The following is a 13,835-nucleotide window of genomic DNA, read 5'->3' as shown; positions in this document are numbered from 1 at the left end:
ACTTCTACTCAGATTTGATCTATGAGGAAACAATACATGTAACTCACTGGCATGCAATCCTACTCCTTCCAAACAGAAGAATGGGAAATTTTGTTGTTTTGTCAGCACTTTTCAGCTTTCTATGTAGATTCTATCACACTGTGTTACATAAATGCTGCTTCAGTACTGCAGGTATCTGCACACAAAGGTATCTGCTCATTTAAAATTGAGACACAGATAATATAATATTTTAAAACCACAGATAATATAATATTTTAGTTTCCAAATTCTGATATATAATAAATTCAATGTTCAAAATGGCCCTAAATGTGTCCCCTCAGAGGATCATTGGCTGTGCTGGAAAGCTATCATGAGTTCAAAAGCTCTTGCAAAACTGCAAAAGATGAAAAAGGCTTATGGATTTATGAATGTGATTAGAGTTATAGTTCTTCAGGCAAGATTGCTTCCTGGTTGGGGAAAAAAAAACCCCAGAAAAATTGAGATCTCTCCGGGAGAGGAATTCAGATGAACAAAAGCAGCACTTCAACATTACCAGTATTTTTTGGACAAGCAAGAAAAGGAGAGGGACAAAACCCCAGTACACTAGTCTGAGCACTGAAAGAAGCATTCTGCCTGGGTAAAATTATTTTAAATCAACAGTTATGTATTTATAGCATATTTTGATCTGTAACTGCTTCAGCATAATGTAGCACAAAGTTATTGTTGAATATGATAAAGAACACTTTAATCTACTGAATGTGCAAAAAGCGTAAATGACTTCTTAATGGCACTCTTGTTTTGACTGACAGAGATTTATGTCAATGAGAGAAAATGTTTTAATGAAAGGAATTGCTACAAAGCATATGTGTATGCTTACTTCTCATATGTATGTGAATGAGACAGACATTAATAAAGAAAAATACAGCTGCCTGCAATATCTGGTCTTTAATCTTCCTTATTCTATTTTTAAATTCATGACAGAGGTGTGGTATTTTGATAACACATTAGCACAGTTCTGACATAAAAATGGCAATACCTATAAATTATTTAATTACATCTTTTAATATGAGTATTGAAGATGTCAAAAGTCTTGCAAAGACAGAAACCTGTGAATATAAAACTACCACAACTAATTAAAAATTATGTTCTCAAAGATTCCCACTCCCCAGGCTCTGCACTCTGCTTGCTCTTCACTTTTGTATCCTCTCCACGTAACAGGAGCACTACCAGGAAAAATTGTGGGTTTCATGCTTAGAGCATGTAAGAATTGGATTTCACAAAAGTCCCAGGCTTTCCAGCCTGTAAAACTGCTTGCAGATGTGTCCCATGGATGGCAGTCCTCCCTGCCTGCACTGAGGGCACTGCTGTGACTGCTCTGGGACTCCCTTATGTGGGGGGAGCCAGACAGCAGGGAGAGAAGGGGACAGACAGGTAAAACAGTGTGAAGACTGCTAAGGCAAATCCAAGCAGAGAAAATGCCTGAAATAATTATTTGTTGTGAGCAGCACTACTTTCTGATGACAAAAAAAATGATACTGGGTCACACAGTAGCAACGAGAGCAACAAGAGTCCTCTTCCAACACATGGCATGTACTCTGTGCAATCAGAAAAAATGGGACAGGATCTCACTTCCTGAAATAAATCTATCACAAACTATAAACTATGTTTCACCTGGAAACCATACACATGACTGCCATGCTGGTTTTCAACGATCGGGAAGTCTTTTAACAGACTTTGAGAGGAAGTTAATGATGAATTCACCCTTCAGGAGAGCAGCTGAACCAAAAGGCACCTGCTGAAATCCTTATGGGGCAAAATATCCTGGCAGGGAAAATGCTGCCTTATATGTTTTCAGCCAGAAACTGAGTATTTCTATGCGTTACTCTCATCTTAAAAAATTATATCCACTGATTATCTAACACTTTAAAGATAATAGAGAAAATGTCTGAGTGGGGCAACTACTGTATTTACCTATTCTTTCTCCCTGAATTCAGCGGATTACTCTGGTTTTTACATCCAAAAGGTGCAGCCCCTCTCTCATCTGCTTGAACTGATGCAATTAGTGAGCTAAGACGAGCACTGCCACAAGCACTATTCATTATCATTGTTCCAGTCTGTGTCCAAATTATATTTAAAATAGTTGGCAAAGAGTACTGGTGAAAGAGAAATGAAAGATTGCTCAACACATCCATATTCTACAAGTTTTCTCCTGTACAGAAACATTACTCTTCATATTTGCATGCAAGAATTTGATTTTCTTTCATACTAGACTGCAGCCAGTACTAGACTATTATTACTTTATTATACACATGACCAAATGAGATTAACAGTACATAATAGTGAAGAATGAACAATAATTAATAATAATTAATACCAAGTAATAACCAATTAATAGTGAATAATTTTTTTCTGTAATAGAAACTTTTCACTCTTGCTTGAAACAATACACAACAAAATAAAAACACCCCACAAAACTAAAAGAAAATATTTTTCTTTTTATATAGTTGTAAAATGAATCAACTGTTTTTTATTTGACGACGTCCACTGCTATAGATAACAATGCAGGCATTACATTTTGTACGTAACTCTCTCTCACAAGAATACAAAGGAACACCTTTTTGACCAAGTGCTTACCTACAGTGTGTCCAGCAAGATTAATAACAAGTTACACTGATTCACAGTGTACAACGTAATTCTTTCGCAAAGGTCCAAGTTTTGCAACTTGTCTCATTAAAAGCCCCAATCATGAGTATTTCAGCAAAAACAACTGCTTTTTTTATCTTCTAAAATTAGAATACGCTAACCATTCTAATTTTTATTTAAGCTTCTAAGCAATTATATTTTTAAAAAATTCTTACAAATATCACTGACTTCATGAACCCAGGCTTATGACTGCTAGTATATTTGAATAAAATAAAATCAATGAAAAATATTGCATATTTTTTGAATAATGTGCTACTTCATACATTCCATCATAAATCCCAAAGGTACATCAGAAAGTCTTTAAGTGTTTTCTGGCATGTGCTACGAACCAGTAACCCTTGGGTTGTCTAAGCAACATAATTCTTTAAAAAATAGGTTTTAATTCTCTCCAGGAAGAGCAGATCCTTATTTGGATATGAGTCTGAACTGTGCCTTCTCTCTAAAACTGTGTAGGAACATCTCCATGGTCAACAGAGAAATTTAGTTGCTATAAAAGAGAAAAACACACTTCCAGAAGGTCCCTTTGATGCCCTGTCCAGTCCTTTCCCTGTGGCCTCACCCTGTAAATCACACCTGAGAAAACAGTACAAGAGATTTCTTGCACACATGCACAATCTCATAAGTGGTGGTTTTGAGGCAACTCAAACTTAGGAAAAGTCACAGAGGGAGAGAACGAACACTTCATTTTTGAAGTCTCTGTGCTACAGTGTACTAAAAGAAGGAAGTTTCATGTTAACCAGCATCAACCCACTATAACCTGACACAGATGAGTAATAATCTTGATATCATTTCCCAGATGAATAATCTTCTCAGTAAAAACTGCTAAACATTATCAGTTGCTGTTCAGACAGCCCAGCTGTGATGAGTCAGGCTGCAGGAGCACCTCAAGCCTCAGAGAAGCCGGAAACCTGCCAATGATTAAAGGCAGAAGCCTCCAAAACGAAAGAGAAATAAGGCCACCAGCTTGTTTACAGAAGTCTCCATCATTAAGGTCAGACAGACCTTGCAGTGCTTTTTCCTCACATGGTTATATCAACATGTGAAAAAGGCTCGTGTCTCCCCGGTTGACACAGTCACGCCACACAGCCTCCTTGTGTGAACACAGGTTATGTTGACAGAGGAGGGTGGCTGGCAGGCTGTATCATTTAGAGATGAGGTCTAGTTACACCAGCTGTAAGCCCATCTTGTTGACATCTTGGTTTTACCTAAGGCACTCTGCTAACATCACATCTATCCCACAGAAGTGCTATAGCATATGGGGGACAATGTGATGCCATGCTGTGTACAAACCTTCAGAAACATATATCATGGATTCATCTCTTCAAATGGTTAGCTCATTTTTCTAGGATTTAACAGTATTGATCCTTTTCTGTAAGAATTCTATTATTATATCATCTGTATTTTACAATGAAGGTGATGTCTATAATTTTTATGCTGCTTGAGTATTCAAAAATACGTGACAAGACTTTATTACAACACTTCTCTATAGTCACTGGTTTTATTCCAGTGCAGCATGGGCTTACAAATGATTTTCTTTAGTCAGGAAAAAATCAGTCAGCAAGCAAGTTGCTTAATGTTGTTTACAACATCTTCTTAAGGTCAGAATTAACATACATAATAATCATTTTAAGGAGTGACACTGTGATGCATCAAGCATGAAAGAGGTCAAGAATAAGTCCACTAATAGTGTCATCTTATCCTTATATATATCCCAATATTCAAAAGCATCTAGGTTTCAAGTGGCTCAGTCTCCTTCACGAATTTTTGGGATAGTTTATACATATAAATACACATCAAATGGGTTCCTTCATGGAGTGAATCAGTGCAGAAATATTCTCTGCCTTGCCCTTGCAGGAGCTGGTTTCCTACTACACTGAGCTGTCAGGGTAGCCCAGGGAAATCAATGCCTGAACTCAGACACTCAGGCTTGGTGCTTGAATTTAAGTGGTATGAACATGCCCACCTCCAACAGCCTGTTTATTTTCACACAGAAGTCCGCTGAAATTCCCATAGATTTTGCTTAGAGCTGCGTTGGCTGAATATGATTTTCTGATTTATTCTTTACAGGTTACTCTTTTTCATGTGCAGCATTATCCTATTGCTTTTGAATAGTCTCAAGACTACACATCTCCACTACTACATAACAAAGAATATTTTAATGTTTAATATAACTACATTTTTTTAAGTGGCTTAGGAGAAGTGCACTAGGCTGTTTACAAAGGGATTACCTACTGTAAGCATGATTTAAATACTTTACCTTACTTAAAAATATTTTAAACTTTTCTATTCATCTCCAGACAAAAGAGGCTGAACAACACTATGTTTCTTAGATTTAATTGCTTGTCCCTGAAGCAACCACTCTATATCACTGTATCAAAAGTGTTGCGGTTGTTGATGTTGAGGTTGTGCTGATCAACTAAACAAACCTTTCAGCTGTCAGATTTGACAGCGACACACATAAAACATCCTCTTTATAAAGTGGAAGCAACATAAGCACACCAGGGAGCAATGTACTATGCATTCAACCTCCTTCCAAAGCAAAGCAAAGCAAGAAGCACACCTAAATTTTTTCTACAGTTGCATTAAAGGAGCAACTAAGGGGGAATGGCCTAACTTCATAGCATTTCAAGACCTTGAAGCAAAACTGCACTAGTCTTCTCAACAGAGTTAACAGTGTTTTAGTTGTTTCCCTTACAGTGGATACATTGGTAGGTCAGGAAAAAGAGTATTCTGGGCAGTTTACAGTCAGGTCTCACTACAAACCAGAACAGAAAACATCCAATCTCACTCAGAAAGGGATAAAGAGGGAGAGAAATAATGAACTCTTCCTTGAGTGTAGTCATTCTAAATTATAAACTGTAGGATAAAAGACCTAGTCAAAACTCGATTATGGCAACAAATTATATGCTTTATCTAAATATAGCAGAGACTTTGTAAAAAGACACAGTCCTTCCCTGCCCTGCTCTGTTCAGTCCGTTTCTATAGCACACATTTACACACATATTTCAGCCACTGAAGTGTTTACAGATGTTTGTGAGATAGAGCCCATTCTACCAATTTAAAGCTTGTAGAGTCATGCAAGACACAACTGTATTTCACGGGGAAAATTTGAGTGTGACATACTTGCCAGAAATACTTCTGAAACATTGTCATACCTTTTAAAGAGGTATTGTGAACCTGCGTCAAACAGATCTGCATGCTAATTTTTTTTCTGATTTTTTTTAACTGACATTGTTTTAAACATTTAAGGCTTAAAAATTTTAAGCTGACACACTGATAGCAAAAGTGGTTTGTACATACAACATTCTGTCACTAAGGTGCAAGCCAGGTGTGCTGTAGGAAGCTCAAGATATAAGGGCTCCTAAGTGGAGACAGGTACATTTGGAAAAATGTCCAAATTTTCTAGCCATTAATCAGAAATGAAGGCAAGATACACAAGTAAGGTCTATTTCCTTGTTGCTTAGTCTAGTTTGTTTTTTTCACTCTGAGTTTGATTTCTGCAAGGACATGTCAAAATCAGAAAACCAGACTCCCAAGGTACGTGAGTTGGATGAACACTGAGGTGTTGTTTTCTTATAACTGTCTGCCATGCCAAATGAGGCATGTTCCCCCTCATGCAAGACACAAACATCAGTATAAATCCTGGAGTTATACAGAATTGTATCAATGTATATTCAACTGAGGTCAAAGATACGGTGTGCTGATTATCTTCTCATGAAAACTTCTCATGCACTGATCAGCATTACAGTGAAATAGTAATTATTCATTATAATGGTACTATTTATTAATCCCTCCAATTAACCCTTGATCCCTCTGAATTCAGGTGAATAACACTGGTGCATGTGACAACAAAGGACTAATCTCAGCCTGGGAAAACCTTTCCTACTGAATTGTGAGCAACCAGATAATTTTATCCTGCCAGGACAAAAATTAAAAAAAAAAACAACCTTGTAATAAAATACCAACTAGATTATTATTATTGTCATTTTTTTCCCCGTATTATTTTTCATGTTTACCTTTCTTGCATCTCGTATCATCTTCCGAACAGTTTCCTTTATGGTGTAAGGCTGTGCTCGTGGTGGATGAAAAAGCAGATCAATATTTGTGCCACCAGAAATTCCAGGCATCAGATAGGGCCAACCTAAGTCAAGATTTGGAGCTTCCACATCGGATTCAATTGGCCAGTAGGTTCCCGAGGAAGAGGTGTCATCAATGGCATGGTTAGAGGAATAAATTGTGTTTTGGGGAAGTTTGTGAACATTGTTCAAAATATAATCAATTTCCTCATCTGCTAAGAACTCTGAGCATCTCTCTTTGGAAAGAAATTCTTTGTAGGCTTCTAAACCTCCTTCAATCAGAGCATCAATAGCTATTCGGTACCATTCCTTGTAATGAGGTTCAATATAGTTGTCTGATCTGCATTCATCATGTAAAGAGGACAGCAAAGATGAAGTTTCCATTTTCACATGTATTTTGTATAAAGTCTTTTAAGAGTCCATTCATGAGCAGATGAAATGTATCTGCAAAGAGAAAATAAGTAAGAAAACAGTGAAAATATTTCTCGATAACTACAACACACACACAGTTATAAACTAAAATACTCTTCTGGTAAAGTTGCTCCAAGTTTTTCCAGCATTTTCCAAGATGTTAAAAATATTTTGAAAAGGCTCAGGGACTGCTATTGCCAAAAATTAAATATTAAAGAGATAGATAAATATTAAATAGATAATACTATACTAGAGAGATAGATAAAGAGCTTTTACATAAAGTAAACTAAACACATAATTCAGTGATTCTGGGAAGTTGATATTACAAGCTATGTCAGAACTCATAGCACACCAAACATCCATACCAGTAACACCAATACATACCCAATGCATGTTCCAATACATTGTCACAGGTTGTGTTTCAACCTTTGCAACAACTGACAGAGTACTGTCCAAAGAAACACCTGAGAAACCAATTAAATTTCCTACTTTTTCATACATTACTGAATCTGCAAGGCATTTCTTTTCTTTGGCTTCTTTGAAACCACAGTCATTCAGGTACTTCTCCTTATCTATCTGTTCTCCCATGCTGATCTAATCCATTTGTTGCTCCCAAGCAGGACCAGCCTAGCTCATTTCAGTGAGTTATGAGGAACTCCAGAAAGATTTATCCTCCCACATCTGGGATCAAACTCTGAATCAGCAATTTGATGTCTAGTTTCCACCCTGCTCATTCCTTCTGCCAAAAGGAGCGGCTGCTTTAATCTTTTTTTTTTTTTCAAAACATTAATAACAAGTTGTTTACTGCTGATGTTTTATAAATTCATTGTTACACTTGATTTCATTTAGCAGGTTCTGAGAGGGTTGCTTTGTGCTGCACATTGGAGATTTAAGAAAGAGAGAGAACAAACACACAATGTTTCTTCCTTCACATTTCTGCAACCCTCAGTAACTCTCCAAAAAAAGGGGGGGAAGGTGTTTCAGGGCAGCAGCATCAACATAGCCATGTAAAACAAAAAGAAGGTAGCAGATCTTCCAGGGCTAGGGCATGAAGCTTAAGAGAAAGACTGCAGAAGTAGGAAGAACATCCACCAAAGGCAGAATAGTTAGAAAAAGCTTGATAGCTTGGAAGTTAACATTGGGTTTCCCTACAAGCCTAATTAATAGTATAACAGAACAATAGCAAAAAATCATATGGAGTTCTGATTTCATTTACTGGCATATAAGTGTAACTTAATTCCCTCTTCCCATCAAGACCTTCCAGATATTTTTGCAAACAGTGCAATTGCTTTCTACTGTCTGTTGGGAACAGTTTAAACCTTCCTGAAAGGAAATGTAAATTAGCTATATTAACCTAAAGGAATGAAAATAAAAATCTCCATATCTACTGATAGTTCAGATACCAATTAAATGTTCAATTAAACCAAGATTTATAAGGAACTTAGGAAGTCTGAGGTTAAAAAAAAGACCAAGAAATAAAAATCCAGATCTCAAGCTGGCATCAGCATGTCATATGGAATAATTCCATTTGAATCCTGTCTCTCAGCCAAGTAGCAGGGCAGATCTTCCCAGATAGGATTGCTTTCGAGCCTGGGGGAAAGGAGTGTTCCCTGCTGCTTCAAGAGTAGCTCTTTGTGGTGAACTGGAAAGCAGAACACTAAAGGGATCTGACTGCTCTCCCCCAAACTAAGAACTACATGGATTCCTCTGTCAGCTACTCAGGGCTTCGTTCTACACTGCTCTCCCAAGAAGAAACTAAATGTTAGCAAACAGGAGCAATACCATGTCCCTTCTCACAGGTGCAGAGACAGCCTGTGGCAGAAGGTGACAGAGAACCAAGCACACAGTACAGGTAAGACAGATCCAAAGATTAAACTCTTAACATATTGTAAAAATAAAACAGTCACATCAGGACCAGCCCAATCGTCTGGACCAGGTTTTGAAGACATTTTAGATACAGAATGAAGAACAACCCAGAGTACAAAATACAGGTACTCAGCTGAGTTGTTCCCAAGAGTCTGAACAGTAATACAGGTGACTTCATTGAGATTCCAACACACCCCTCTTTTAGGGCCCTCCAGGACAAATCATTCTCTAGTCACTGCAGTAACACAGTCAGTCTTAAAAGTCAGTCTTATTACGACATGTAAGAATAAATACGACTTTACAAAGGCAAATGAAAGATATTCCTAAAATTCTCACTACTTTGGAACAGATATACTTCTAAAACAGAATTTTTTCCACTGACTGCATACATACAGTCGTGAAAGATGTGTTTATTTCAAAAGCCTGTCTGAATTTATTTTTTCTTCTTCTCATTCTGCCCTTTGAAAATAACTTAAGGGAATAGGAGACTATACTTAATATGTAACATTGTGCAATATCAAATATTGTGTGTTATGAACAAATAGAAAGTAAAACAATTATTACTTGTGTGTTCTGCCTCACATGCATTTCTTTTATTTGGTTTGGTTCTTTCATTTGTTTTTCACAATAGTATAGTATATTGCTTGACTTTTCATTGAACGTAATGAATTACTTAAGTATGGAATAGGTCAAATAGAGCAACTTATGCTCAGACTTATGCTGAAAGCAGGGTATGAATATAAGTAACCTTGAAAAGGTGAGACTTCTGGTGCAACATCTTCCAAACAAGAACAGTCATTTTACAGTGAACATCTTTGAAGCTGATGTTTGATTAACAAGTGGTGTTTAAAAAACAAGCTTAAAGCAGCGCACATTAATTTAAGAAAGTAAATGTAAAATTTGTCAGCATGGAAATAAATCACAGAACACTTGAGACAAATGAAAAAATTTTAATCCTGGGTTTTGAAACTAAGGACATCAGCATGAGATACATTCATATGAAACAAAAGAGAACTCCTAAAATAAAAGAGTGGCTTCAGGTATACTTGACAAAAGCTCTGCATGTCTTTACACAGGTATTTTTCTCCTTAGAAGGTAAGAGCTACTGTGCAGAAACCAAACCTGTGAAACCATATATCTCTGCATAAAACAGCAGAGATTTGGACAAAATTTTTAATAACTTTTTGATGTCCTCTTCAACCGTGTATTGTGATTTCCGCATAATAAACTTGATTCTTCAAAGGTCCTCCTCAGGTCAACAATTACATTAGCAAGGTTGTGCAGAATGAGGCCCATTTCTTGAGGCTTACAGATCTTTATCACACTTTATGTACACGATCACAAATTTTACCAGCACCGGAAAGTCGTCCTTCATCCTCTGAGAAACAACCTGGCCTGCTAATCCCAGCCCATCTTCTCTACCTGAACACAGGGATCAGTCACTTAAAACTTTTTTAATAAGTGCTATTAATGGCCTTTAATTGAATTTAAACTCAAATGGAGCTACTACAACTGGATCTTCTGCTGAAGAACACAAATGCTGAATCCTGTATTGATGTGATCATCCTGTCCTTCTATTAACATGTTCAGACCTTTCTAATGCCATTACCAGGAACCCAACAAAATAAGGCCTTTTTTATGAGTAAGAAGTAACTATGCCTTTATACAGAAAGATTTGGAGAATATCACAAACTTCACAAATGCAGCAGATGACAAATGTCCACTAAAGAAAATTATGCAACATTATACAGTACCTAGAGACAAGGAGCTTCCCTGCCATACTAATATTCACAAGATTTGAAAAATTTCCTATTCAGCAACTTTAGGGAGCAGCCCTAACTCCAGGCTTGCACAGCCGGTCCTTGGCAAGGGCCTGGCCATGATGCTTTCCTCAGGATGTCCTTATCGCTTTTCCAATGGAAATGTGATTACTTTGACACTTTCTGCATAAAGTCTCAGCCTTGCCAGGAAATTTACACCTCGAGAACAGCTTGTTGCAAGCTGTTGCATACTCTCAGATATGGTTTTTAGGGCATCCACCTGGGCACCTCTGGCCCACGGCTCGGCCAAGGAGCCTCCCCACGGCTTAAGGGCCTGGCATGACCAACCTCTAACAGAACAAACAGGCGTTTTATGATACCTGCCTTCCACCAACCTTTCTATTAAAGAATTGTATCAAGAATAAATAGTAATTACCTCACATTAAGCAGTGACAGGCAATTATTTCATTATTAATGAAATTACATTTTCTGTGAATACAAAGGCCATCAAATCCAAGTGAAAAACAACACCGCAAGCGTTCCTGCTGCTTTCCTTCTTTTCTCTTTCTCTTGTGTGTTTGTCGGGTCGTTTTGCGGGGGGTTACTTCGTTAGTCCAACCAGAAAGTTTAACTTTCCAGGCTGAACAAGGGCAGCGGGCGCTCCGCCGGCCGACACCGCACGTGTGGCGCCCCCGGCCCGGCCGCCTGCGCACGGCGGCCCCGGCAGAGCGCGGCGTGGGAGCGGCGGGAGGCGCTCCCCGGGCCGCCCCCGCTCCCGCCCGCGGCCGGAGCGCCCCCGCCGCCCGCGCTCCGCGACCCGCGCGCCCCCGTCTGAACGCCCCGCGACGCCGAGCGCGAGGTTGGCGGGACGGGGGACTGCCCTGCCCTGTCCCGTCCCTTCCCGGGGGAGACTGAGGGGAGACCCACTTACTGCGCCGGTGCCCCGCGTAGGGTCTCGCCTCCGGAGCGGCGGGGCGGCTCGACCCGGCTGCTGCGAGCGCGGCGGCGGCGAGTCACGGCGGCGCAGCGCTCATCGCAGGTACTTCCCGTCGCTCTCAGGCGCGGTGGGTGTGGAAACCAGTTACAACATGCAAGGACGGTGTCGCACCAAACCCGCCGCCGCGGGAGCGGGGCGAGGACTTGTCTGAACAGGGGAAGCCCGGCCCTCTCCCGCGGAGCGAAGGGCAGCGCCTTCCCCGGGCCGCGCCGGGCCCCCCGCCCCAGCGCGGCCCGGCCGATCCTGCCCTGCCTTTGCCTGCCCTGCCCGCCGGCCCGGCCCGCAGCCGCGGGAGCCCGCGGGAGCCCGCGGGGCAGGGGCGACCCGAGCCAAGGCATCGGCTGCCCCGCGGCGGGCCCGGGAGCGGGCTGTGCGTGGGAGATTAAACTCAAAGTAAACGCTGGCTTCAAGAAAAAATAAACCCGTCAGCCTCGAGTCACGGTTTCCAGGTTAACTCCGGCGGAGCAAGTCACGGCAAGGGAGCGATACCCGTTTGGGACCTTCAAAGTCGGATATATGGAGAAGCCCCTTTTCCATAGCTCAGTTGCTTTCAGAAGGCTCTTCTTTTGCTCTTGATGTCTCGGTGGGAGACAGGGACCTGCAGGTAGAGCCCCCCATCCTGGCAGCAATGCACCTGGGCCTTCCTTGTTCGTTCTGGGCACGCCGCATGGCAATGCACGTGTTGAAAGCTTGGAGAGCCCTCTCTGAAACGCGCTTTGAAACCACGATCATCTCTTCAGCACGATCTTGCAACCACCAGCAGATCAGCACATCCCATGTGCTTAAGCACACTGAGGATGTTTTATAATTTTTGACTTTTTGTATAAAACCCCCTCAAGCCCACTGAGGGGGTTTTATAATTTTAGACTTTTTTGTAGACTTTGTCCACATCATACTCTGGTGCTTAACTGCAGGCAGCTCTTTTTTGAGGCATTTAAGACGATGCAGTATAACCCTGCCAGGCTTACTAGCAATAACTCATCCAGTCTGGCTTTAAGCACAAACTCATTTTCCTAACCTAAGGGGAGGCTCCTTGGCCGAGCTGTGGGCCAGAGGTGCCCAGGTGGAAGCCCTAAAAGCCATACCTGAGAGTATGCAACAGCTTGCAACAAGCTGTTCTCGAGGTGTAAATTTCCTGGTAAGGTTGCGACTTTATGCAGAAAGTGTCAAAGTAATCACATTTCCATTGGAAAAGCGATAAGGACATCCTATACTGCCTAATACTAAGTGTGGGAGGTATCCTATGCTGTGGCATCTTGATGATGGTTTCTGAGAAGAAAACAGTAAAAATATGCAGTATCTGTACAGTAATATTTGTATATTTATTTGTATGTAAGTGTGTAAGTCTGGCCATCAGGGAGTGTTTTTTTTCCTTTTACAGTTTATTCAGGTAGTGGAGTGCACAAGAGGAAATAGTTGGTGTTAATATACGCATGGAATACCCTTTACAGACAAAGGAGCATCTGGATTAATGATTAGACTCTTCTCACACTCAAAAAAGAATTTCCCAGGTTTTGATGGAAAAAAGGGGTGAAAACTGCTTTAAAAACAAAATTTTAAAATGTACATAGAACTTTATAGTTAGTACACAGCACTTTTTGTCCCATGAAAATACGTAATCAGGAAGGAGAACCTGTTTCTGTGGAAACTTACTCATAAGGAGGTGAGGCTATCTAATTTTTTAAGAGAGCAGATCTATTTTCTAAAATTATTTTAAAAAGGGTAGGAAGGTAGATGAATGGTCACAAAACTTCTTTTGACCTTGAATGAACTGGCACTTTTATTACACAAAATTTACAAGCCTGCCTTCTAGAGAAGTTAAGTTGTTGAGTACAGGCTTAGCATAAACAAAAAGTTGTAATGAGACCAATCATAGCTTTTTAAACAAGAAAATCTGCATGAAGGAAAGTTATCGAGGTTTTTTTGCCTTGTTAGTATCTGTACAAGAAAAGGGCTTTTTCTGCTCCATTGCAATTTATCAATTGAAGCCCTCCAGTAAGCTATACTAGACCAGACAGTTCATAAAACCTAACTTGGGTAATG

General features: G+C 40.1%; 1 protein-coding gene across 1 annotated transcript in view; it reads right to left on the bottom strand.

Annotated features, from left to right (window-relative positions):
• Positions 1–12,179, bottom strand: part of FAM83B (family with sequence similarity 83 member B) — a 56,413-nt gene extending 44,234 nt beyond the window's left edge. The window contains exons 1-2 of the mRNA XM_005485993.3: positions 11,727–12,179; positions 6,699–7,202 (exon numbers count right to left, since the gene is read on the bottom strand). Coding sequence (XP_005486050.1) covers positions 6,699–7,142 — 444 coding nt within the window. The 5' untranslated portion in view covers positions 7,143–7,202; positions 11,727–12,179. The remainder of the gene's footprint in view (positions 1–6,698; positions 7,203–11,726) is intronic.
• Positions 12,180–13,835: the final 1,656 nt, after the last annotated feature.

This window comes from Zonotrichia albicollis, chromosome 3 (genome assembly GCF_047830755.1).
Source record: "Zonotrichia albicollis isolate bZonAlb1 chromosome 3, bZonAlb1.hap1, whole genome shotgun sequence".
In the NCBI taxonomy this organism is placed as follows: domain Eukaryota; kingdom Metazoa; phylum Chordata; class Aves; order Passeriformes; family Passerellidae; genus Zonotrichia; species Zonotrichia albicollis.
This window is presented reverse-complemented; position numbering and strand designations above follow the sequence as displayed.